Raw genomic sequence first — 26,997 nt, 5'->3', positions numbered from 1 at the left:
ATGGTACCGTTATTTTATACTCTTGTACGTGACTATGATTACGAAAATTTTGAAATGTAAGATTGGTTATCGAGAGCAGAGGCGTGGCGGTGGAAGGCACTATGTGGCGGCGTTTTTTCCGTCGAGAATTTGCGCAGAGAACTTTCTGAACTTTCTGATCGCCCTCTGAATTTTCGTCTTGATTCACTTTCACTTCTGTATTCCGCTTCTCATTTTCTGCTAAGCACTCATCTGAATTTCGAGATTTTCAATCGATTAACCTAAACCTCTAAAATCCTAACTAGCAATAATGGATGCATCGCCCGACAATGCCGTCGACTACTCACCTTCTTCCACCGTTATCGAATTTGATCGCCCCGTTCCCTTACTCCGGGGACCATTACCGGCGGGTCCCGCTGACAAGCCATCGGCTGGACCATACGTGCTCGCCTTTAGGGATTCGCGCGCTTGGGCATCTTCGTTCGTGGCCTGTGAGCGCAAAATCGTTGAGCAGTGCGAGGAGGGGGCGAGGATCGGATGCGCCGTGAGCGCTTCCAGGAACTGTAAGCCTACGTGGTGGAAGGCTCTGGCGGGCCTAACACTTTCCGATCTGAAGGAACGGGAGGAGTGCGAAGTGCGGGAGATGGCGGATTGTTTCGCCGCGGCTAAGGAGAAGTGTGCTGGCTTCGCCAGAGAGAAGTGTTTGGTTGCCTTTAGGGATGCGAGGATTAGGGTTACGAGAGGGGTTTTGAGTTCTAAGGATGTTGGGAGGTTGATTGGTTGGGGATCGATGCCCGTGAGTGAGAGGAACATGTGGTTGATGAATCAAATTGGTCTGATTGGGGGTGATTTGGGAATGACGAATTGCAAGGCTAGCGAGTTGCTGGGATTTGATGATTATGTGCAACGCATTTTGGGTGAACGACAACAAGGCACCAAAAACTAATTTTGCCCTCTGATACCGGAGGTAGAGTTTCGAAACCCCAATACTTGTTTTATACTTCTGGGTTCTGGACTAGACAGTTGGTCTGTCAGGTAGACTAAAGTAGTTCCTATACAAAGTTTATTGGTTAAAGAAGTCAGTGAAGGACGAATATTATTTATAGTTCCCTGGTTTCTTTTAGTGTTGTACTCCAATTAGAGTTGGAGTATCTCCTGGCTAGTTTATGTTGGTTTTAATACAAACCTTTATTACAGAGGTGAAATTTCACTTGATTAGAGAACAGAACGAAGAAAACTTGAACTACATCTAAGTTTTATCCTAAGAAATCTCTCCTTTGAACTGGGTGGATGTGTTGTGCATAGCTATGTTCGGACTAGTATGTGAGATACGATGGAATTTTGCATTCATCCGTTTAGGCTGTCAGTCTCAAGGAAAATTGGAAATATAGGAATCTGGGGTCTCCATACTTGGGTATTCTTTGTTGAATCTTATACTTTGGTGTGGAAATTTTGTATGGACTATCATTATTTGTACTTAGGGAAAGGAGGAACGTTCTGCCTATATGCATTTTTTAAAAGTAAAAAAATTAATCAAAGTTAGATAATTGAAGTGGATGGTTTTCAGAATGTGGATACAGATATGACTGGTGTAAATAATGTAAATTATAGGGATAACTTGTTTTTTTTCTTTTCTAGGAAGAGTTATAGGGGTAAACTAAAATAAAAAAATGTGTACAACAAACCTTAATATCCCCTTTATACCCTTTATATATATTATAGATGATGGATCAAATTGATGTCACACATGGGATGGTATTGTCCTTCAGACAACTTTTTATTGGTTCTTGAATCATGACTGCTAGAAAATAGAAATCATATAGATACTGTATTAACAGACGATGCTATCCACCATTTTTTGACATTGCTGCTTTGTTATGCCTGCTTGAAAATGTCAGCTGTGTTGGTGGAGGAGACTGGTGTGTTTTGATGCTTCACACAATATATATATCAACATAATGTTGATTGTGCATAACTTTAAATATTTGTTGTCTCAGAATAATTTTGAAAAGCCGGTTGCATAGAAGTAATTTATTCCTTCTTTGTTTGGTGCAGAAGTTATAAAAAGTGACATCTCATAGAGCTTAACGAATCAAGTATCCAGGTTTTGCATTTGCTTCACTCTAACTTTTGAATTATGTTCTGATTTTCATTTTTATTAGTAAGTTACAACATTTTTATTAGTAATTAGTAAGTTACAAAGGATTCAGACTTGTGTAGTTGCATGGCATGATAACATAAAAAACAAATGTAGTTACTGTAGTCCGATGTATTTGAATTTGAACATATCATAAGGTAAAATGATTTGAGGGGTTGTGCTGGAGTCTAGATAAATTGAATTTTATATCCATGAAATGCTCAAACGAGTATTTAAGTGTTTGGTTTTCACTCCTTAATAGCTAGCTATTTACATGATGGGTTCACTTGGATAGATGTCTTGATGTCTTCTTTTACCTTGGATTTTATGGGCCAAACTTCTTTTGCCTGTTTGGCACGCTACTGTAGAAGGAAGAATGAAGTTTAAAGATTTCGCAATGGTGAAGTGTTGTATAGTGAAAGCCGTAGAGGTTTTTAACTCTTAGGATGGTGCTATGATAGGAACTCGGGTTCCCACATTGAGTATGAGGTGCTTGATGGTGTATTTAAGTGTTTGGTTCTCCCTCTCATTAGTTAGGTTTTGAGTGTGAGTTCCCCAATTACTTGGGTACTTTTCAGCTGGTGATAGAAGTCTCGAAGTCTTCTTTTAACCTGAATTTGTTGGGCCAAATTTCTTTTGCCTGTCTTTGCGCACTACTGTAGAGGATAAAGTTTAAAGATTTAGCAATTTCACTTGCCAAGAAATTTGGTTATGCTTAGGGGCTTTGGGGGCCTAGCGTTCTCCATAAACGCATCTCAACTCTCTTGTTGCAATTTGAAAATGGGGCATTTCAAATTGTTATTTTCCAATATCCTTGACATTATGGAGCTTTTGGTTTGTGAAATATTTATCATCTTAGGGAATTCATATGTGAGAATGTTTTATTCACATGTTTGGTAGAACAAGATAGATTTGCATGTAAAAATTTTCTCAGAAGGATTTATTAAATTACATACGGACTATATTGGAATTTTCATATTGTAACTTATTCCTTCCCTTTATCTTAGCTCTCAAACAAGAGGACAATCGAGAGTTCCCCTCGTTTATCCACTTAAGCATCCAAACAATAGAAAGTACCTCTTACCCCAAAATCTTTCAAACGTAAACATCTTGATATTTTGTATATTTTTTTTTCCGAGGCATCAAATTAAGATTGTCATGTTTTGCTTATTGATGTAATGATTGTTGAGCTTATGCACAGTTGTTTGTTGAGGCAACCAAAGAGGCCATTGAACAAATTATTTTTGGATTTTCCTCTAAGGTTGGTCCTTAAGATTATTGTTCATCTTATTGTTCTATTTTTTCAAAATTTCAGTATTTAGTTTTGTTTTTTCTGAACGTTCGATAGAGTTTCAGAACCATGTTATTTTATTAAACCTAGATCGTTGTGCCTAATTCTTTTCAGTCATAGGACAATGTCTTGGATTTCAGTCATGATTTTTTTTGTTTTTAATATATTTTTTCTTCTTCTTCCATTCTTTTAGATATATATTGTTATTTTTTTTGCTATGACTTCTGCTATAGGGCATCTGCCATATGTATATGATAGTTTCTCTCCTCTCTGGGCGGTCTAATACTATTGATATAATAACGTAAGATAAAGGCATAGTTCGGTACACCTTGATACCTTTATACTATGTGCTTTCTTTGAAATAGAGGGAAGAGTGGAAAACGAAAAAACGGAAGAGAAAGAAAGTATAAAATGAGTTCGTGCGGGTTTTGAGAGGAGAGAAAAAAATGAATAAAAAGTGTAGTAGGTGCGTTGATGCGATAAGAAAAAAATTAAAACTGTCATATACATATGGCGGATGCCCTGTAGCAGAAGTCATAGCAAAAAAAATATATATATATATATATATATCTAAAAGAATGGAAGAAGAAGAAAAAAGATATTAAAAACAAAAAAAATCATGACTGAAATCTAAGACATTGTCCTATGACTGAAAAGAATTAGGCACAACGATCTAGGTTTAATAAAATAACATGGTTCTGAAACTCTATCAAACGTTTAGAAAAAAACAGAACTAAATATTGAAATTTTGAAAAAATAGAACAATAAGATGAACAATAATAGCCTCACCAACAATAAGAAGAGAAAAAAGAGATGAGGCACATCCGAAGAAAGGAAGAATAAGCAGAGAAAAAGAAAGGGAAGGAAGAAGGGGAAAAAACCAAAACAAAACCTATTATGAGGAACATGATTTGTTCATTGGAAAGCGGGGAGGGGTAATTTCACCATCACAGATATGGAAAAAACAGGTACCTTTAGGCAATTCTTATCGAATGCTAAAACTGCAATCTTAAGGACCAACCCAAGAGGAAAATCCGAAAATAATTTGTTCAATGGCCTCTCTGGTTGCCTCAACAAACAACTGTGCATAAGCTTAACAATCAGTACATCAATAAGCAAAACATGACAATCTTAATTTGATGCCTTGGAAAAATCACTGGATCAGAGAGATAGAGATCCTTCTTCCTTTAGGACTGAGAACAAAGAGTAATCCCAATCCCTGAAACCTTCGGTCCTTCTGGAGCTGAGAAGGAGACTCCCGAGCATCCGAGATGTGAAAAGAAAAAGGGAATATACAAAATATCAAGATGTTTACGTTTGAAAGATTTTGGGGTAAAAGATACTTTCTATTGTTTGGATGCTTGAGTGGATAAACCAGGAGAACTCTCGTTTGTCATTTTTTATTTGAGAGCTAAGATAAAGGGAAGGAATAAGTTACAATATGAAAATTCCAATATAGTCCCTATGTAATTTAATAAATCGTTCTGAGGCAATTTTTACATGCAAATCTATCTTGTTCTACCGAACATGTGAATAAAACATTCTCACATATGAATTTTAAAAATGTGTGTTGTTTTTTAATTAAAGAAAAAATGGAATAGTAGACATAATTGAAAAATTCAGCCATAATGTAACCATGTCACCAATATGTATTCAAATAATGCATTTATTTGTTTATTTTTTGTTTGTAAATCGAAACCAATATTCATAAAGTTTAGAAAATGTCACCTAGACACAAATTTCTAGAATTCACATCCACTCCGTTTTCAACAACAATGCCACAGTCTAACGCAACTCTAATAGAGAATAATAAAATAATATATAAAATGTGAAAACAAAATTCAATAAATAAAGAGGGGAATTTAGGTCATGAATTGTTGAATACATCGTAAGGAAGGGTTGCAGTTCGAAAACATCTTCACCTCCACCAAGTCGCCATCTTTCGGTGTCGAAACCAGTCTCTCACCGGAGACAAAACATCCCGAACGAATTTCCTGTCTCTCAACCAACATGCAATGTTTAACTATGCTGACGTGCTAGTTTGAACCAACTAGTTTTGTGTCGTGCTCGCTGTTGTACAAAGTCGCTTTAAAACACTGATCTATGTTTTTTTTTTTTTTTAAACCAGAGCAGCAATTTCATTCGAATGCAATTACAATTTTCTTTAAAAGTCCTAACTAAACCTTCAATAAATTTCTTGATTCTGTGTAAAGGACGGGAAATGCTGTAAAACACAATCATGCCACTTAGCATTCCATTCTCTTAATCACACTTACGAGGGCAATTCTCCTTCTACCTTTTGGTATGGGGACTTGGTCCTTCTGTCAAGGTACTAAAGTGCAAATAAAAAACATTAAGGATCTTTGGTCGGAATATAATAGGATGAATTCTAGCTATAATCATTCGTTTGCTGCATCAATAGAATATGATTTCTCTATCTTGTTAGAGTAGTATATTTCCTATCCTGAGGAGAGTTGGGGTTGAAGGCAATATATTTCTTATCTTGAAGAGAGTTTGGTTAGAAGGCAATTGGATGAAAGAATTCATTTTCTTTCTATTTTTATACCACTCACCTCTATTAGAAGTACTATCAACGCTTTTGTCACCGTTGTTCTTGTTGTCAACTCTAACACTCATCACTGCCCACATTATAACTATCATCATGAATTACACTATATTTGTTGTCACCACCATTACGTACACACCATTTTCATTATTATTATTATTATTATTGGAGATCTTACATAACTTATTATATAAGTGAATGTAAATTTTATTTTATAAATCAGTTTTATATATTGATCAGGAATTAAATGGTTGTAATTTTGTAAAGAATGTCGAATGTTGAAGAAAAATAAATTTTAAATGTCTCCAGTTTTTCTAAATAATTAACAAGATTGTTGCAAAGCCTTAATGTGACATTGATTTGCTGTAACATCCCATTTAATAGTTTTTCAAGCTATCAAATAAAACATTATATTATGATCAAACATAGCAGATAGTAGGAATAACATTCATATACACAAGTATATACCGTTGGTACAGTCATCCAAAAATAGCCATACAAATCCTTGGAAGACAAGGGTAGATATAAGGAGAAGGCCTAAACTACGCGTCTAATAAAGACTCCATAAAAATCTGGCCCAAAATTATCACAACATCAAGTAAGGATCAATTCCTGCTCAGAAGGCGGGTATCATCATCTGGATTCGGCTCTGCTCACACCAACCGTACGTGATCATTGCAAAGGAGAACACACAAGAACATACAAACATAAACAAAAGGGTAAGCTAACTGGAATAAAGAAAATGATACAATTCACAATATAACATCATTCATAACACATAGTTCAATAGTTTAATTCTAGACTCGATATCCAGATTGTGTAAGCAACGTTGGAGCTCTTGGTGGCTTGCACCTGTAACGGTTTCCAGACTCTAGAGTATGGACACAAGTAGTTATCACCCGACCATTCCCAGGGTAAGTCCCCTTCGCGTCTAGGACTTGATCGAGTCCAAAGACTAGGACCTCCTGCTAATCCTCACGACATAACCCATTCTGCTCTATTTGAGCATGAATGGTTATTGGAGTTTCAGGATACCAACCAATATGGATTCCACACATCCTTACACACACTAACAAGTTCTCCTGAATTTCCCATGAAATTCTATTCCAGCCACAATTCCTTATAATTCATGTTCTTCCAAATTCATCACACAACACATTAATAATGACATTCCAAGCATAGAAGAGTCTATTTGCACAAAACCACATCAAAACATATGATTTTACTCTTTAAAATAGAAGTTGAAGTATCCCACTGCAATAGCTCTCGCTCAAGCTAGACATTCTAGCCCAGGCGAGAGGCCATCTCGCTTAGGCGAGTTGGTCTCGCCTGATCGAGGCTCTAATAGTGGCAAAGATTAAAAACTGGGCAAACTCTCGCTCAGGCTAGACTGGTTCGCTTAGACGAGAGTATCTCTCGTTTAAGCGACTCCAGCTCGCCTAGGCGAGACTTCGCGCAGTAACAGGGGTGGGTTTTCTGGTGTTTTTGTTTGGGCGAGAACCACCCACCTAGGCGAAAATACCAGGTCACTCCACTGATCCCACATGCAGGAGCACTGATTTCATGGCAAACAACAATCAAACACCCACACATGCGTTTCAAACATCAATTCAGCACACAAAGCTTCAATCAAACATGATTCACAGTTTAAATGAGAAGAATTTCGGTTAGCTTCCCTTACCTCTATAATTTGCTCACAAGCAAGACCCCTTTTAACAGTGAGCGCCTCCAAGCAAAACTTAGGGAGCTGAAATAAGGTTCATAGGGTGAGAATGTGATCCTTATCCGATTTTAGCATGGACATAGTTCCAAAACTCGAAATTGAAGGGAATTGAGGAGCTGAAGTTAACTTACATGGAAGAGAGGGAGACTTAATTAGGGGGAAAGCTTCTGCCTTTGTTTCAGGTTCGTTTGCTGTTGCAGGGTTGAGGAAAGAATTAGGTTAGCAATCAAATTTCTGGCTTAGAGAGAGGGCAGGGGAAACAAAAATGGTGAAAAGGTTAGAGTCTCAGTGAGTTGGTTGTGAGAGTGGCAGTAGAGTATAGGGAGAGTGAAAAAGAAAGAAGAAAAGAAAAGGGAAAAGGGAGTGGGGTCTCACATTCTCCCTAATAGCAAAAATTTTCGACCCGAAAATTCAGACTTACCAGAGAACATGTATGGATAAGATTTTCTCACGTCTTCTTCTAATTCCCAGGTGGAATCACTCGTTTTCTTGTCCCAGATAACCTGAACTAGACTGATGGACTTCCCTCTGAATTGCCTTGTCTGACTATCACCAAGGCCAACAGGCTGAACCTCCACTGAGAGATCCCCTGTAATCTGTAAATCTTCTCTCTCAAGCACATGTGAGGGGTCAGGCACATACTTTCTGAGTTGGGAGACATGAAACACTGAGTGAAGGTTGGACAACTGAGGAGGTAGGGCGATCTCGTAGGCCACTAGTCCAATCCTCCTCAAAATCTGATATGGACCAATGAACTTAGGAGATAGCTTCCTTGAGCGAATAACCCTCCCCACACCAGTGGTCGGGGTAATCCTAAAGAAAACATGGTCTCCAGTTGCAAACTCCAAAGATCTTCTCTGATCAGCATAGGATTTATGTCTGCTTTGAGACGCCTTCATCCTCTCGTATTAACTTGACCTTCTCAGTGGTCTGTCTCAGTAACTTTGGTCCCACTACCACTGACTCTCCATCTTGGTATCAACACAAAGGATTCCTACATCTCCTGCCATAGAGAGCTTCATATGGCACCATGCCAATGCTTACATGGAAGTTGTTATTATAGGTGAACTCCACCAAAGGTAGGACCTCATCCCATGCACCAAGATGATCCAGCACACACGTCCGCAAGAGATCCTCAAGAGACTGGATTGTCCGCTCGGACTGGCCATTTGTCTAGGGGTGATAAGCTGAGCTCATAGTCAGTCTACTGCCCAGGGCACCCTGCAGTGTTTGCCAGAACCGGGATGTGAATCGTGGATCCCTATCAGAGACTATACTCGTCAGCACTCCATGCAATCTCACAATCTCGCTGATATACAATTGTGCCGTCATGGACATCCTCATATTCACTGCTAGAAAGTGGGCACTCTTAGTTAGACAGTCTACTATATCCCATATGGTATCATGGCTCCTCACTGTCCGTGGTAAATGGGTAACAAAATCCATAGCATGCTAAAACGACTCTTGTGCCCCTCTTCAAGAATCATACCTTTCACCTCCAAGTCTTTAGGTATGCAAACTCTGCCTCTGAATCTCAACACGCCATCACTTCCTATTACAAAGTCCTTGGCTTTCTCAGTGCCAAGCAACTCCACTGTTCTCTGCAGCTTGGGATCAGATAATTCCCTCTCCTTTATTAGGACGAGGAAATCACTAAACACTGTTAGATGGTTGCATCTAATGACATCCTCTCCTAAAGTCACCTGCAACTCCATGTCTTTGAACTGCTCCACCAGATCCAATTCCCTAGCCATCATATAAGATGCATGAACTGTTTTTCGGCTTAGAGCATCTGTCACCACATTCGCTTTCCCGGATGGTACAATAACTCGAAGTCAAAGTATTTTAAAAACTCCATCCATCGCCTCTGCCTCATGTTCAACTCTTTCTGGTCGAACAGGTACTTCAGGCTCTTGTGGTCACTGAAAACTTGGAACTGAGCACCATATAGATAATGTCTCCAGATTTTCAGTGCAAACACTAGTTGCTAACTCAAGATCGTGTGTGGAGTAGTTCTTCTCATGACTATTAAGCTACCTTGAGGCGTAGGCAACCACTCTTCGTTCTTGCATCAGAACACACCCTAACCCTTGATAGGAGTCATCACAATAAACCTCAAAGGGTCTACTGGTATCAAGAATCACCAATACGGGAGCACTAGTCAGCTTCCGCTTCAACTCTTGGAAACTATTTTCGCACCGGTTGGTCCAAGCAAAAGATTGATCCTTACGAGTCAGTCGTGTCAAGGGTGCCACGATCTTAAAGAACCCCTCGATGAACCTCCTGTAGTAACTTGCCAGTCCCATAAAGCTCATAATCTCAGTCATTGATTTAGAACGTTCCCACTTTAACATAACCTCTACTTTGGATGGGTCCATGAATATGCCCTGAGTTGAGATCATATGCCTCATAAATTGGATCGTGGTCATCCAAAACTTGCACTTTGACAATTTCACATACAACTGCTTTTCTCTCAAGATGCTTAGAACTGTTCTCAGATGCTCCACATGTTCTTCTCGAGTTCTGGAATATATCAGGATGTCGTCGATGAAAACCACCACGAACTTGTCTAGAAGCGGGCTGAAGATTCTGTTCATATAGTCCATGAACAAGGCAGGGACATTAGTCACACCGAAAGGCATCACTACGTACTCGTAGTGCCCATATCTGGATCTGAAAGCGGTCTTATGCACATCATCAAACTTAACTCTAATCTGATGGTATCCCGATCTTAGGTCGATATTTGAAAACACCGCAGCACCGTGCAACTGATCCATCAAGTCATCTATCCTTGGCAGAGGATATTTTTTCTTGATGGTTAGCTTGTTGAGTTGTAGGTAATCCACACAAAGCCTAGAGTTGCCATCCTTTTTCTTGACCAATAACACCGACGCTCCTCAAGGTGACACGCTGGGTCTGATGAACTGTTTCTTAAGCAGTTCCTCAATCTGTTTCTTCAACTCTGCTAGTTCAGCAGGAGCCATCCTATAGGGTGCTATTGATACTGGTCTTGCTCCAGGCACCAGATCAATAGAGAACTCTATCTCCTTGGAAGGAGGAAAGCCAAACACCTCATCAGGGAAAACATCTGAGAATTCCCTCACCATTGGCGTCTCAAGGTGTCCATCCCCATTCTCAACAGATAGTTGAGTTAGAATTAAGAAACACCGAGATCCCTTTTTGATGGCTTGATCCACCTGCTGTGAGGATAACAACATATCTTCATCCTCCGAGCTGGGAAACAACACCTTCTTCTCATTACAATCAATGAGAATGTGATTAGCAGATAGCCAATCCATTCCCAAGATCACATTCAGTCCTTCTAGAGGTAAACAAATAAGGTTTACCCTATACTTGCGTCCTTCAACCTTTGATCGAACATCTAGCACACAACGTCGAGGTTCTGACCAACCCAGAAGCAGGTGTGGACACCACCAGGTCGTATTGGAGTTCCTTCACCGGAAGACCCAACTCTATCACTATAGACTCCGACACAAAAGAGTGTGTCGCTCCCGAATCATATAAAACATGCAAGCTCCTACCGGCAATCACAAGATTCGATGATGAGGTTACCTGATCTGTTTGCTTTTGTACCCGTCATGGCATACACTCGGCCAGCTGCCTGGGGCCTTGCACTTCCCCGTGTCTACTATGGCTGAGACTGCGTCGGAGGCCTCGACACTACACTCCTACCAGTGGGACAATCTCTGAGGAAGTGGCCTTCTTGGCCACATCTGTGACATGTCTGCCTACCACCAAGTAGGGGGCAAACACTCCTCATGTGGGGCCCTCCACAATGAAATCACCGAGGCCTGTGAGAGTGATGTTGAGGAGACTGATGCTGATGAGACTTAGGTTGATGAGACTGAGGTGAAAATCTCCTGGATCCCTGAGGTGGAGGTCTAGAGTAGGGCTTTCTCCTATCATCCTGTCGGCTTGTGGACCCAGATGGTCCTCCCACCTTCTGCTGAGATCGCTGCTGAGCTTCAACTTCAGCTTTTAGCTTCTCCATTACCCTTGCTTTCTCCACCAAAGCAGGGAACTCCTTTATAGAGAGCGGAGCCACCATGAGTTTAAGATCGCCTCTCAACCTGTTCTCAAACATCCTACACTGCCAATCCTCAGCCATCCTCAAGGTGTGGAATCTGCCCAGGTGCTTGCACTTTTCAGCATACTCTGATACTGACATCTCTCCTTGCATCAGCTGCAAGAACTCCACCTCTTTGGCATATCTCACACTGTCTAGGAAGTACTCAACATAAAATTTCTTCTTGAACAACTCCTAAGTGACAGACTCCCTGTTGTCTTCTAGCATCATCTTCATACTAGACCACTAGTGGACAGCCTCTCCAGCCAGCAAATACTCAAAATATGCCAATCTATTCTCTGTTGGGCACCTCTTGGCATCATAAATCCGCTTCATATCCCTCATCCACTGATCTGCCTCATCCAGAGTGGTCTTGCCATCGAAGCGGGATGAGTGATGTTGAAGAAAATCCTCCAAACTCCACTCTTGTAATTGTGATGGTGGAGCTTGGGAAGATCCAGCTGCAGAACGATTCTCCCCCAACTGATGCAGGGCTTCCAAATGCCTCTGTTGAGTCGCCTCTGCTACGAGCCTGGTAGACTCTATTTGCTGCAAGGCTAAGTTGTGCTGATTCACCATGTTAGCATTCTGCTACTGCATGGCTGCTAACATCACCTCAATCGTCCCCACCAAGTGAGAACTATCCTGGTTAGGAAGAGGAGGAGGAGGAGGAGGCCTAGGTGCCATAGCTCTGACCACACAAAGAGAGAACCATCAGTCTAGCTAATAGATACCACAACTACACCAAAACACTATGAGAAACACACAACAGAAACTAGGCAAGCTCACACCTACAGACCCTAAAGAACTACTGCTCTGATACAAAAAATGTAACATCCCATTTAATAATTTTTCAAGCTATCAAATAAAACATTATATTATGATCAAGCATAGCAGATAGTAGGAATAACAGTCATATACACAAGTATATACCGCTGGTACAATCATCCAAAAATAGCCATACAAATCCCTGGAAGACAAGGGTAGATATAAGGAGAAGGCCTAAACTACGCGATTAATAAAGACTTCACAAAAATCTGGCCCGAAATTATCACATCATCAAGGATCAATTCCTACTCAGAAGGGGGGTATCATCATCTGGATTCAGCTCTGCTCACACCAACCGTAGGTGATCATTGCAAAGGAGAACACACAAGAACATACAAACATAAACAAAAGGGTAAGCTAACTGGAATAAGAGAAAATGATACAATTCACAATATAACATCATTCATAACACATAGTTCAATAGTATAATTCTAGACTCGATATCCGAATTGTGTAAGCGACGTTGGAGCTCTTGGTGCCTAGGCGAGAATACCAGGTCACTCCACTGATCCCACATGCAGGAGCACTGATTTCATGGCACACAACAATCAAACAACCACACATGCGTTTCAAACATCAATTCAGCACACAAAGCTTCAATCAAACATGATTCATTGTTTAAATGAGAAGAATTTCGGTTAGCTTCCCTTACCTCTATAATTTGCTCACAAGCAAGACCCTTTTTAACAGCGAGCGCTTCCAAGCACAACTTAGGGAGCTGAAATAAGGTTTATAGGGTGAGAATGTGATCCATATCCGATTTTAGCATGTACATAGTTCCAGAACTCGAAATTGAAGGGAATTGAGGAGCTAAAGTTAACTTACAAGGAAGAGAGGGAGACTTAATTAAGGGGAAAACTTCTGCCCTTGTTTCAGGTTCGTTTGTTGCTGCAGAGTTGAGGAAAGAATTAGGTTGGCAATCAAATTTCTGGCTTAGAGAGAGGGGGCAGAGGAAACAGAAATGGTGAAAAGGTTGGAATGGCAGTGAGTTGGTTGTGAGAGTGGCAGTAGAGTATAGGGAGAGTGAAAAAGAAAGAAGAAAAGAAAAGGGAAAAGAGAGTGTGTAACATCCCGTTTTAATAGTTTTTATGTTATCAAACAAAACATTATATTATGATAATTCAAAGGCAGGTGATAGGAATATGCCAGTACAAAGTATTAATAGTCATCCTTAGTTAACCATACTTGCATTGTCTATACATACAACCTTTACAAAAAGGGGTTACAAAACATCCGAAACATCTAAGTAAGAGAAAGGGTAAAATCTACTGCTGGAAGCGCCCCAAACACTACTCAACTCCTATCCAGGAGGGGTGTATCCTCACCTGCACTTTTAGCTGCTCACGCCAATCGTTAGGGGCGATCATTGCAAGAGGGATGGACACACAGAACAAACATATGCAAGAAGGGTAAGCTAACTTAAATAGAGAGAAATCATGCAATTTAATAATTAAGCATCAATCAAGGTCTATCACAATTATCAGAATTGTTCAAATTGCCACAATCATAACACAATCTCAATTCTAGACTCGATATCCGGATTATGTAAGTGACATTGGAGCTCTTGGTGGCTTGCACTCGTGACGGTTCCCAAACTCTGCAGAGTTTTGTGCACAAGGGGTATTCACCCAACCACTCCCAAGGTAAGTCCCCTTCACGTCTATGACGGATTGGGTCCATAGACTAGGACCTCCTGCTACTCCTCCCGACATAATCCATTATACTCTATATGAGTCTTTAATGGTTATAGGAGCGTCAGGATACCACCAATATGAGTCCTCATGTCCTTACATTCACTAAAACCATCATCTTTAGAATTTCCCTTGAAATCCTAATTCCACCACATTCCTATACAGACCAATATTCACACAATTCCATCACACTGACTACTATCATGAAATTCACGTACAAGATAGACAATTATCACACCAATCCACTTAGCACAGTTTCATTTAATCTAAAACAGAGAAGGAATCAAATTCTGCAGTGAATCTCGCTCAAGCTAGAGGATCTCGCCTGAGCTAGAGAGTTGTCTCACTTAGGCGAGCTGCTCTCGCCTGGGCGAGACCTCTTACAGTGGCAACTTAACAATTCTGAGCGAACTCTCGCTTAGGCCAAGCAGGTTCGCTTAGACGAGAGGATCTCTCACTCAAGCGACCCCAGCTCGCCTAGGCGAGACCTAGCGCAGTGACAGATGCAACCCTCTGATATTTTCGCTCAAGTGAGAGCTGCTTGCCTAGGCAAAATTACCAGGATTCCCATCTGTTCTTCACATGCAGAGCCACACAAATTCACCCAAAACTTAATTTCACACAACAAGCAGTTCCAAACATCAATTAAACACATGGTCATGCAATCAAATCACTCAAAGACACATTTTACACGAAAATTGAGTGGAGAGTTAACTTCCCTTACCTTAATTGATCACCAACTAGCAAGTATGGCTTCTCACATTGAGGCACCCCGAATTACAACCTAAGAGACTGAAATGGAGGTTCACACAGTAAGGATAAGGCCCTAATTTCAGTCTAGCTCAAGAAGAACTTCCAGAATTCGAAATTGATTAGAAGTGAGAAGCAATTTCTACTTACGTTGAGAAGATGGAGGTTTAGCTAGGAAGGGAAGTCCTGGCTGATCCTTCTGACTTGTTTGCTGCAATTCAGGAAGAAGGATGGGTCAGAAGGGGATGTAGTCCTCTGGTTTGAGGGAGTGAAGGAGACCAGTGCAGAGAAAAAAAAAATGAGGAACGTTGAGCTGGTGAGTGTTTTCAGTGAATATGAAGTGGAAAGAGAAAGGAGAGAATAAAAGGGGTTTCACAGTGTGGGGTCTCACATTTGCAGTTTGAATTGAGGAAAAACAAATATTTTGTTCTAATAAAATATATAATTTATTTCCTCAATATATATTCTTTATGTGTAGGATAATGATTATTAATTATTTTTTTAAATAATAGTGGTGAGTATTGTTTGAATTTATTCATAACATGATATACATTAATCGTATGAAGATAATAAATAATTAGTGTTTTTTATTAAGTTTTAGTTATCAACATATAGATTTATTTATATTTCTATTTGTGGACAGGTTATTTTCATATATTTCATTAGTCTTTTTTAAAGTTTATTCTACCTTAAATTAAAAAAAAAAAGTGATATTTTTATTCAGTTATTTTAATTTCGGAAGTTTGTTACATAGCTGTCTGTAGGGTGGATAATAAGTGTGCAAACCGACTGAGGATTATAATTTGGGCGTAATGTAGGGCGGATTGCAAATTACGCCCATTTTTCACTTTTTTCTACGTGCTATTTTAAATAGCACAACGCTTCTTTCTAGTAAGATTGCTACCTATTTGCGCCGGAATGGATAGCACGTTGTCTAAACAAGATGCGAAAAAAAAGTCATGCACGCGATTGTGAACCTTTTCTTTTGTAAGTATTACCTAGGAAATATTTACATTGTGATGGTTTATCTGATTCGATGTCTGAATTTGGACTTATTGGCCACCTTTTCCATTGTTGGAAGTAGTTGGCAATGGAAGAAGTTGCTTGGCATAAAAGCAACCCTATGATGGGGATGATTTGACTAATAGGTTTTAGAAAGCATATAATAGTTGATTAAGAATGACGTTGGAAGATGCTGCGAAGTTGTCTAAGGAAGATTTTTGTTTGCTGGTCAGTATTTGCTCACTTTAGTATCACAAAATTCTGAATGTCATTTTCCACGAAATTGCCTGGTAGTTTCCGCCTCCCAGTCGGTGATTTAATATACTGGGGAAAAGTCCACACATTTTCGGTGTCCAAGTAACTAGGTATTTCTCTTTTTCAACAATCACCAATTACTATTCATCTCAATATTCTTCTTTAAACAATCACTCTATAATTACTTTAAATATATCCAAAATTATAAAATTAGAAAACTCGTTAAATAATACCTGGAGCACGAAATAGTTTAGATCTTTAATAGAATTTAGTTAACAACTTAGTGTGTTTAAAAAAATGCATTGGAAACCCTCAAAAGTAGTTGCGTTGTGTAAGCGCACTCTTTTTTTCTGAAGCATGCATTAAAGTGTTGGAGTTATTAGTCAAGTCTTTTTCTTACCTACCCTCTCTGCGTGCAGTTTGGCACCTATGGAAAATAGGACAACATGTTCCTTGCTTTTAGTTAATAAATGCATTACATCACTAGTACGATACATTAAGTCTGTGTCTTGAGGAGAAGTTTTTGAGAGGTTAATTGATTTTTCCAATGATTTTTTTAAGTACTTTTGTGATAAAAGAGGACTTTTTAATAGACAAATTTAAAGGAAATTAACATTATAGAAAAGAAATTTATGAGTAATTTTTTTTATTAAGAATTGTGAATTTAAAGTAATAATTTAAAGTTTTTCATACTGTCTTCTTCATTATTCTTGTTTATTCCATTCGTATTCTTTTTACCTCAACTTGGAATGAGATATCTTAAAATATTATTGACTCAATTTCTTTTTTTTTTCTTTTTTACTTATATCAAAATGATTTATTTTAAATTAAAAGTAAACTGTGATTATTTTTTTATTGTTATTATCAAGGTTATATTTTTACATTAATCGTGCTTTTCTAGGTCATATTAAACATGCCTTTTTTTTTTGTTAACATCACCATGCATTGTTTATAATTGATGTCATTTGTATTTTTTGTTTTCTATCACGGTTAATTTGGATTTTTTGAATCAATGGTCGAATTGTTTTTTAACTAATGTCAATTAGCATTGTTTTTATTGTTGTCGAGACTATTTTTTTTTTCTTTTAACCTTATTGGTAAGTTTTTAGTCGGTGTTGATATTAATTTTTTTTATTTGCATTATTGAGATTATTTATTGGTCGATGTAGATTCAAGTTTTCAAAGCTGACTATTTTTGGATGGTTGCCAACAAGATTTTTTCAATTAAGGTATGTAATAGTCTTTTTTTTGTTGATAATTGCAGGATTGAAATAATATTTTTTTTTATATTTGATGATAATTGAAGTACACTATCCAAATAAAAATAAATAAATTTGAATTACTTCATCCAAACTAAACATTAGAAAAATGAAATAATATGAAAAGAAGACTATTTAAATTATATTTGAATTTCATAGAAATTATAAAATTCTCTATTCAAGATGAGATTAATATATTTTTAATCCCAATAATAAAGTATGTGGGAAGCTTATGAATTGCTTTATTTTTTATTTTTATTTTTTTTTATGTTTGGTTCAGAAAATAAATGAAAAATCAATTGAAACTGATTGTTTTTGGATGGATATAGATTTTCTTTTTCCAGAACCAAAATTTACTCTTTGACACTCCAAAACTGACCTAACCTGAACTGAAATTAATTATTTTAATATTATTATATCACTTATTATTTCACTCATTTATAAGGGACGTGTGAGATGAAAACAATCTAATGTCTAATGTGGTTATGCTTATAAGTATGTGTGATGAAAAGAGTTCCAAATTATATATTGACAAAAAATAAGAAATTTATGGAAAAATATAAAGAGACTCATATATTTATGTTTTGGATTTTACGCAATACTATCCATGTGTATCTAAAAGGTTTGTGAAACTTATGAGAGATAGATTCTGGAGATTATTTCATATTTATTTCACAATGTATACAAATAACATAGCATTTGTTTATCTTTTGTTGTAAAAGCCATAGAGCCCCTATTGATAAAAAAAAGGAAAGAATGTTAACAATATCTACAAATAAATTGTTTAATAATATTCAAAATATTACAGAGAATAAATATCTAGTTATAGTTATAGTGGTAGAATAAAACATTAAACTATTCATCGTGAAATAATATTAGATTATTATATAAAAAGAGATAAAGATAGGTACATGTAAGAATAAATAAATAAAATAGCAACCTGATCCAAACCAAACGTGAAAAGTTGGTTATGTTTTTATATTCAAATTAAATCGAATTGTATATAATCTTTTGATTTGGATTTATTTTATATTCATTAATTGAAGTTTATAGGTTTGGTTCCAACTTGTTTTTAACCAAAAGTTGAATCAAAGTACACCCAATAGAGTCTTAATAAATATTGTTGAAAGTCCTAATTTTTAATAACTTGATTTCAATCCTTTTATTTAGTTCAAGTGATTTTAGAGTGAATATTAATCAAGTCCGTGAAATAGATAGATTAGTGGGTAAGGTAGATGAACTGCAGAGTCTGCTGGTAATGTTCTTAATTAATCAGAAAACGAGTAATGGTTGACAATTAAACCTCAAATGAGGTAATTGGGTTGACGCCAGGTTCCTCACTGCGACTTATTACAGAAACTCACAAAACTGCACTTTAGATTCATCTACTCTAGTAATGCTTCATCATTCATAAATATTTTTACTCAGTTTATTTCACATAATTGTTTTTGCTTATCAAATAAATTTGTTAGTACCTCGCACAGGATCTAGGTAGATACTACAGTACATGTTTCCTAAGTATCGATTTAAAAAAAAAAAAAGTTGTACTTGATCTTATATATTCAAGATAACAATTATAACTTTCATTCTCATATTCAAATAATATATTATATAATGTAATATTCTTATCCTCATGTTTTTGCATGACGTGGAGCACACTTTTGTTTAACTAACCAAGACTTTTTGTTAGGACAGAATTCAATGTGTTTTTTATTTTTCTTTTCTTTTGCATTGATATCACTTACCAAATGTTAACTTATGTACTTAGTAATGTATTTGTTCACATTTAACCACATTTTTCAAGATATGATATCTCATTTTAATAGTTGTTGTCTTAAAGCGTGAAATTAAACTTCACTTTGAAATAATCTAAATAATATTGAAAGACTCGAACGTAGCGTAAATCCGAAAACAACGGAACGTACGTATATTTTATAGGAAAATGCATTTTACCACGAAAGTCTGATGCTTGAAAGTAAAAACGTAATTTAAATAACTGGGCTTTTATTAAAATAATGAGATTGCAAAATTTATTTGGAATTAGTCCTTTTTGTAAAGTCTGAACCAATTTACTCTGTCAATTTTGTAATTGCGTAAATTTAGTCCAAATTTTATTAAGTTCATTTAATGTTTCAAATACGTTTCTCATTTAACATTGAAACAAAAATGTTTCAAACATATTTATAGAGTTTAGGGACTAAATTGGTTCAAAGTTTTGAAGGAAAACTAATTTAAATTTTTCAGTGTCTATCATAAATAGATTTATCCATAAAAAGAAAGAAATGTGATGTATAAAATATTGTATAAATGTCTATGCATGTTATTTTCTTTTTATCAACTAATTTTCAAAATAATTTAATTAAATACTTATAATTGAATAAATTAGTTTGGTGATGTTAAACTTTTTTCTGTTTGACATATATATATATATATATATATATATATATATATATATATATATATATATATATATATATATGCTTTACGAACGATAAACATTTTAGAAAGTGTAACGGTGATGATTTATAATTAAAAAAAAATTGGCACGGTTATTTAAAAAAAGAAAAACACTGAAGTCGTAGTTGTCGGAGTTAAATTTCCGACATTGACGCCGCCCAGCACCGGGTTTCACACACCAGTGAGGAAGTAATAACATTTTGAATTGTCATTTGGTCCATGGGGGTGTGTGTGAAACCAGCCGCATATTTTGATGATCTTCATTCTCCACGTCCTCATCAATTCAACTCTTACTTTCTACAGTAATTTTTTGTTTGGATTTCAGTCAGTGACAACCTCTCTTAAAAAACCTGGAACCTGAATTAACTGCATTGTGTTGTGAGTGACTCGGGATGTTTGTAAATCTTAGTTGTTTGATTCATATGAACTCATTCATCACTTGTCCTATGCTACCTAGTTTACAATTCCAAGACTGAATAATCAATCATACATATGATATTTGATTATAAAATAGTACGCTATTGCCTTGTAACGAACGGAAAAACAAAATAGAAACATTTTCGAAGAACTGAACACAATGTTCAATTTTTTTATTTTCTTAGTGATTTAGGAAGAAAAATATAATGCCAGAAATTTGTCTGGAATTTTGTAGTTGTAGGCACGCAAATTCCACGCAAAATCCATGCCCGGCCAGGACGGCATGGTATTACCCGGAGTTTTTGAGAAACATAAAGACAATTATATCATCGTACATCACATTCTCTCAGACCTAGTCAACAAGCACTTGTTGCACGGTACTTTTTTTAATACAATTTCTTTTGGTTTCTTCTACTTGGTTGGTAGCTTTAATTAGGCCATTAACTTCCACGCGAAGCTCGTTCTTCCTCCACTCAAATAACTCTGCATATTTCTATTTCTCTTCTACTTCATCCTTTTTTATGAAACTACCATATTTCTGGATCCTTCAAATCTTTAAGTGTTTTTTAACAGATTTTTTTGAAAAATAAAACGACCATTTCATCAGTATATTATAATAATATAATAATATAAATTAATAATCAATGATGTTACTATCTGATTATATATTTAATAGGTTTAAATGATTTATACAACTGTGGTAAGTGTTCCGACTATTCTGGGATCTGAATTAAATAGCGATAGGGATTATGGTTACCCACTACTCGTCTCTATGTCGGCTTCAAGAAAATGTATAAAATTATTATAACAAAAGTCTTTTACACCCACCAGCGGAGCAGTTTTTATTATAAATTTTTTAGTTCCATTGAGTTTAATGCATATGCAACAGTTTCACACCCTTAACTAATAGTCATATGATTTTTAAAATAACATAAATCTGGATAACAATGCAAGTTCTTTTTATTGTTCTGTTTCGCAGTCTGTTTTCTGTTATACAAAACTAGACCCATTTAGAGTCATAAAACATCATCATTAAATTAATTAGACGGTTCAAGTTGTGCATATTTACAAGTTTATGAAATAAAATATAAATTGGTTAGGTCATCTGTGAAAGCAAAAAGAGTGGTCTTCAAATGTAAATTGGTATTAGTTAGCAAAGTAAGTACTGTATTCTCGGAAATCACTTTCACTTATGCGGCAAGAATGTTGTAATTACGGAGCGTGTCCTTTACAAGTTTGACTAAATTGGACTATAAAAAAAAGACAGTTGTTTGTTTTGCAACTTTGTAGGAAGCTACTCGGAAATTGCCTCTATGTACCCTCTGGCACGAAATATTGGCATAATTTATGTTATATATAGAAGATAGCCAGCATTGAGTATTCAGAATGAAGTTCTTTCCTAGTATCTTCTTGGATTAAGTAATCATAGAACTTCTGTTGTTCTCTCAAAATCCAGCATGAGCAACCAAAATCTTAAATATGATGGCACCTCATTCCTCATTGACATAACCTCCACTGTTAATTACACCATCAACATAGCCAAAAAGAGATGGCGTTTTGCTTACACAGCAATTTATTCTAGGCGAGTCATGCTTGCCTTGGCCAAAGAAGTCATATCTAAGAGAAATACCAACACCAATAATTACTCTAAGCTCTTCCAAACCCAATCTTCAAATTGCAGCAGTACTCTTGACATCATTGAGTCCCTGATTCCGCAACATGGGACCAATCATCATCCTTTGGTTCCTGATGTTGACAAGGTCAGGATTACCAGTATGGTCAAGGACAAAAATTTGTCAGCCTTTACAGAGTTTGGAGGAGTTGAAGGTGTTGCAAACATTCTTGGAACCATTCCGGCAAAGGGAATCACTGGCAGCCATGATGATGTTGCCAAACGTATTCAGGTATTTGGTTCAAACACTTATCAGAGGCCACCGCCTAAGTTTTTCCTGAGCTTTGTAGTGGAAGCTTTCAATGACACTACTATTTTGATCCTTCTTGTTTGCGCCGGTCTCTCCCTTGGTTTTGGTATAAAAGAACATGGCCCGGGGGAAGGCTGGTATGAAGGAGGGAGTATATTTGTAGCAGTGTTTCTGGTGGTGGTTGTTACCGCACTCAGCAATATCAGACAAGAGAGACAGTTTGACAAATTGTCTAAGATAAGCAACAACATCAAGGTAGAAGTAGTGAGAAATGGAAGGCCACAGCAGATATCCATCTTTGATGTTGTTGTGGGAGATGTTGCATCCCTTAAGATTGGTGATCAGATTCCAGCTGATGGATTGTTCTTGAGTGGCCATTGTTTGCTAGTGGATGAATCAAGTATGACAGGTGAGAGCGACCATGTAGAAATTGAGCCTTCAAGAAGCCCCTTCTTGCTGTCTGGTGCAAAAGTGGTGGATGGATATGCTCAGATGCTAGTGACATCTGTGGGAACCAACACAGCATGGGGTGAAATGATGAGCTCGATATCACGAGACACCAAGGAAAGGACACCATTACAGGCTCGCCTTGATAAGTTAACCTCCTCCATTGGAAAGGTAGGCCTCACAGTCGCTTTTCTTGTTCTTGTAGTCTTGTTAATTCGTTATTTCACTGGAAACTCACAAGATAAAAATGGGAACACTGAGTTCCTGGGGAGTAAAACTGATGTAAACGACATTTTCAATGCGGTTGTGAGGATTGTCGCTGCTGCAGTCACTATTGTGGTGGTGGCAATCCCAGAGGGTCTGCCATTGGCTGTCACTCTCACTCTTGCTTACTCAATGAAAAGAATGATGGCAGACCAAGCAATGGTGAGGAAACTTTCTGCTTGCGAAACCATGGGATCAGCTACAGTTATTTGCACGGATAAAACTGGTACCTTAACCTTGAATCAAATGAGAGTCACCAAGTTTTGGCTTGGCCTGCAAAATGTAGCGGAAAAATATTCCAACGCAATGGCCCCTAAAGTTCTTGAATTATTCCAACAAGGAGTTGGCCTCAACACAACTGGAAGTATCTATAAACATTCATCAACATCCGAACCTGAAATTTCTGGCAGCCCAACAGAGAAAGCTATACTCTTGTGGGCCGTGTCAGATTTAGGCATGGACATGGATGAACTCAAGCGAACATACGAAGTTCTCCATGTTGAAACGTTTAACTCTGAAAAGAAACGAAGCGGCGTCGCAATAAGGAAGGAGACTAACAACACGGTTCACGTTCATTGGAAAGGTGCTGCAGAGATTATACTTGCAATGTGTTCAAATTATATTGACAATGACGGCATAGAGAAGTCCCTTGATGGAGAACGGAGTAAACTTGAAAATATAATTGAAGGCATGGCTGCTAGCAGCCTTAGATGTATCGCTTTTGCATACATGCAGATTTCAGAAGATATCGATTATAACGATAAGGAGAAAGCAGATAAAATCCTTAGAAAAGATGGCTTGACCTTGCTAGGTATTGTTGGCCTCAAGGATCCATGCCGACCCGACGTCAAGAAGGCTGTGGAAACCTGTAAACACGCAGGAGTTAGTATCAAGATGATCACAGGTGATAACATATTCACTGCAAAAGCAATAGCAGCAGAATGCGGAATATTAGACTTTGATGGCCATGTGAGCGCGGGAGAAGTGGTGGAGGGTGTGGAATTCAGGAATTATTCAGAAGAAGAGAGAATGGAGAAAGTAGAGAAGATCCGCGTGATGGCAAGATCATCCCCTTTGGACAAACATTTGATGGTGCAGTGCTTGAAAAAGAAAGGTCATGTTGTTGCAGTGACAGGAGATGGCACAAATGATGCACCTGCTCTGAAAGAAGCTGACATTGGACTTTCTATGGGGATCCAAGGAACTGAAGTTGCCAAGGAGAGTTCCGACATTGTCATCTTAGATGACAACTTCAGTTCTGTTGCCACTGTTTTAAGGTGGGGGCGATGTGTTTACAACAACATCCAAAAATTCATCCAGTTTCAACTAACAGTGAATGTTGCAGCTCTAGTGATAAATTTTATTGCGGCAGTTTCTTCGGGAGATGTTCCCCTAACAACAGTTCAACTTTTATGGGTAAATCTGATCATGGATACGCTAGGAGCATTGGCACTGGCAACAGAAAGACCTACAAAGGAGTTAATGGAGAAAAAGCCAGTGGGTAGGACTGAGCCTCTTATTACTAGTATTATGTGGAGAAACCTTTTAGCTCAAGCTTTATATCAGATTGCAGTTCTCTTGGTTTTACAATTCAATGGAAAGTCAATCTTCAATGTTAGAGAGGAGGTAAAGGATACTCTTATTTTTAATACTTTTGTTCTCTGCCAAGTATTCAACGAGTTCAACTCTAGAAGTATGGAGAAACTTAATGTATTCCGAGGCCTTCACAGAAACCATTTGTTTCTTGGAATTGTGGGGATCACCCTTGTTCTTCAAGTTGTGATGGTGGAACTTTTACGGAAGTTTGCTGATACAGAGAGATTAACATGGGAGCAATGGGGAATTTGTATTGGAATTGCAGCTGTGTCATGGCCGATTGCTTGGATTACAAAGCTCATACCAGTTTCAGATAAACCCTTCTTCAGCCAAGTTAAGTGGGTTAAATTATCGGTCTTCAAGATTAAACATTATTTATAATTTTACCTCGTCACTCACCAAAAATTCCAAGCATCTTCAACACAGAAATATGTAATATTCGTGTATGAGATGTATGGAAATTCAAGACTCTTTATGGTTAAAACATACGGGATCTTGAATTTCTATATATCTTATACCTAAATATCATATATTTAAGATTGTGCAAGATGCTTGAAATTTTATGGAATCTTACCTGGCATCTTCTTCATTCCGTCTATAAATTATTGGTATTAGTATTAGTTATGAAATGGTGAATTGGGGTGGGTGGGAATTAGGATAGAGATGATATATTAAAGTTCACACTTTCTGTTGTACCAAAAAAGTATATAAAGAATATTTGGGTTGTGGGAACTTAAAATTGATATCACACAAACCTCTGAATAAAGAACACTATTTCATTTACTGATATGTTTGTTATATTATGGTTCTTGGTTAATTTGACTTTGTAAGCCCAGGGATAAAAATTACTATGATATGTTGAGTCTCATGCTGAACTAAAATTCCAGAGGAACAACAGAACGAAGGAGAAGCAAGAAGAAAGAAGAAACGGATTTGTTATTGGTCAGTATTGAAGGCCTCATCCAAAGCCCAAGTGAAATTTCATGTGCTTAATAAATTTGTATGTTTGGCATTGTCTTCGAATATTGTTGCTAAACAAGCTATTCGATTTTTTTTAACTATTGTTTTATTATCAAATCTTGGATTGGATATTGCTCTGCATCTATAGGAAGATTTGTAGTACCTTGATGTCGAGAACTTATTCTATTAAAGTACATAGTTTGATAGTTAATTATGTTTTGTTATTATATATAATTTTATTTTTCTGTAAATGACATATTTTAATTTAGAAAATTATTTTATTTATTTATTTTTTAATATAATATCAAAATGACTTTTTTTTTTTGTATTTATTTCAATAATTTTTTGTTCTTTTTCGTGGATGTTTTGGATTGGATAAAAGCTCTAATGATCGTTGATTCATGTTTTAGTACACATGTTTGCTAAATCCTTGTCATGTTTTCAATTTTACACATGTTATTTATAGAACCTTGTGTTACCCAATCAATCTATTATTTTTGTAGTAACTATCGGTGTAGTTCAACTTTCTCATGGTACTTGATAATATATGTTATGCACCTCAAATTAATTTTAATTTGTTTTTTTTTCTATAATAATTTATTAATCACCTTTCTTAAAAATCATTTTTTTATCATTGTCGGTGGTAATTTGATTGACGGATTGCACGTGTTTTCTCGTTCATTTTTTTCACAAAATAATTATAATTATATTTCTTCTAATATTAGTATAAATGTTGTTTCTCAAAATACTAATTATTGTTAAGATGCGTGTGTTTGATATTTCATATAATTTTTCTACTTTCAATTGTTAAATTTGTCTCTTTGTTAAGTTTATAAAATCATCTTTCATTTCACAAGGTATCTCAATTATTATTTTATATATTATACTGTGACATTTGAGACCTTATGGTAAGTTTACTTATGATTACAAACATTTTTTTTTTATCTTGGTTGGTGATTGTAATAATTTTATTTAGATATTTTTGCTCACATATAAATCTAAAGCTTATAATATTATAAAACATTTTTTTTCGAATGATTTAAACTCAATTTGAGATTAATGTTGTGTTTGATTGTAGAGATAACACTATATAAACATATTTGGAGGGACGGATTTGAGAAGAAGAGTTTGGATGAATTCCTTGGATGGTGGCATAATCTCATCTCACCTCAAATGGGAAGATATTTGCATGAATGAAATGTGTTTTTACCACTTTCTCCTCATCACTTGCTATTATATTACTATATTCACTTCATGATATTTTCAATTATTACTTTTTAGGACTATGATTTTTAGACAAATTTTTTTTTTAATAAAGTTTGACAAAATTTGTTTTTTAATACACACAAAATATTTTTTTTTCTTT

General features: G+C 36.7%; 4 protein-coding genes across 9 annotated transcripts; 2 read left to right on the top strand and 2 right to left on the bottom strand.

The window, feature by feature from the left end:
• On the top strand, positions 1–25,842 carry LOC114177157 (uncharacterized). Of its 4 annotated transcripts, XM_085672661.1 has the most exons (5): positions 1–946; positions 2,035–2,083; positions 17,479–17,538; positions 20,678–20,819; positions 25,559–25,842. In XM_085672661.1, the coding sequence occupies exon 1, from the start codon at positions 290–292 to the stop codon at positions 923–925; it is 636 nt and encodes a 211-aa protein (XP_085528787.1). In that variant the 5' UTR covers positions 1–289; the 3' UTR covers positions 926–946; positions 2,035–2,083; positions 17,479–17,538; positions 20,678–20,819; positions 25,559–25,842. The 4 variants fall into 4 exon arrangements, with proteins under 4 accessions (XP_085528787.1, XP_085528785.1, XP_085528781.1 ...); XM_085672659.1 differs by lacking the exon at positions 20,678–20,819; XM_085672655.1 differs by lacking the exon at positions 20,678–20,819 and having other exon boundaries at positions 25,508–25,842.
• Positions 8,870–9,450, bottom strand: LOC146888971 (uncharacterized). The gene is made up of 2 exons (XM_085666885.1): positions 9,186–9,450; positions 8,870–9,111 (listed from the first exon to the last, which is right to left on the bottom strand). Exons 1-2 carry the CDS (start codon positions 9,448–9,450, stop codon positions 8,870–8,872), a joined length of 507 nt encoding a protein of 168 aa, XP_085523011.1.
• Positions 10,594–10,995, bottom strand: LOC146888970 (uncharacterized). Its single transcript, XM_085666884.1, has one exon. It carries the CDS (start codon positions 10,993–10,995, stop codon positions 10,594–10,596), a length of 402 nt encoding a protein of 133 aa, XP_085523010.1.
• On the top strand, positions 20,882–26,997 carry LOC114177112 (calcium-transporting ATPase 12, plasma membrane-type-like). 3 transcript variants are annotated; one of them, XM_085672624.1, is made up of 3 exons: positions 20,882–25,004; positions 25,559–25,613; positions 26,710–26,997. In XM_085672624.1, the coding sequence occupies exons 1-3, from the start codon at positions 21,900–21,902 to the stop codon at positions 26,826–26,828; spliced, it is 3,279 nt and encodes a 1,092-aa protein (XP_085528750.1). In that variant the 5' UTR covers positions 20,882–21,899; the 3' UTR covers positions 26,829–26,997. The 3 variants fall into 3 exon arrangements, 2 of the variants coding, with proteins under 2 accessions (XP_085528750.1, XP_085528753.1); XR_014994587.1 differs by having other exon boundaries at positions 20,884–25,004; positions 25,508–25,613; XM_085672627.1 differs by lacking the exons at positions 25,559–25,613; positions 26,710–26,997 and having other exon boundaries at positions 20,886–25,454.

Source organism: Vigna unguiculata, chromosome 1 (assembly GCF_037176805.1).
Source record: "Vigna unguiculata cultivar grain cowpea cultivar isolate G323 ecotype 2 chromosome 1, ASM3717680v1, whole genome shotgun sequence".
Classification (NCBI taxonomy): Eukaryota; Viridiplantae; Streptophyta; class Magnoliopsida; order Fabales; family Fabaceae; genus Vigna; species Vigna unguiculata.
This window is presented reverse-complemented; position numbering and strand designations above follow the sequence as displayed.

Excerpts from the sequence above, each read along its gene's own strand:
- LOC146888970 (XM_085666884.1), bottom strand. The coding sequence starts at position 10,995 with ATGGATTGGCTATCTGCTAATCACATTCTCATTGATTGTAATGAGAAG.
- LOC146888971 (XM_085666885.1), bottom strand. The coding sequence starts at position 9,450 with ATGGCTAGGGAATTGGATCTGGTGGAGCAGTTCAAAGACATGGAGTTG. Across the intron at positions 9,112-9,185 it reads TAAAGACTTGGAGGTGAAAG|TGAGGAGCCATGATACCATA; the intron begins GTATGATTCTTG and ends TACCACGGACAG.
- LOC114177157 (XM_085672659.1), top strand. The coding sequence starts at position 290 with ATGGATGCATCGCCCGACAATGCCGTCGACTACTCACCTTCTTCCACC.
- LOC114177112 (XM_085672624.1), top strand. The coding sequence starts at position 21,900 with ATGAGCAACCAAAATCTTAAATATGATGGCACCTCATTCCTCATTGAC. Across the intron at positions 25,005-25,558 it reads ATAAACCCTTCTTCAGCCAA|AGGAACAACAGAACGAAGGA; the intron begins GTTAAGTGGGTT and ends CTAAAATTCCAG. Across the intron at positions 25,614-26,709 it reads AAGAAACGGATTTGTTATTG|AGATAACACTATATAAACAT; the intron begins GTCAGTATTGAA and ends GTTTGATTGTAG.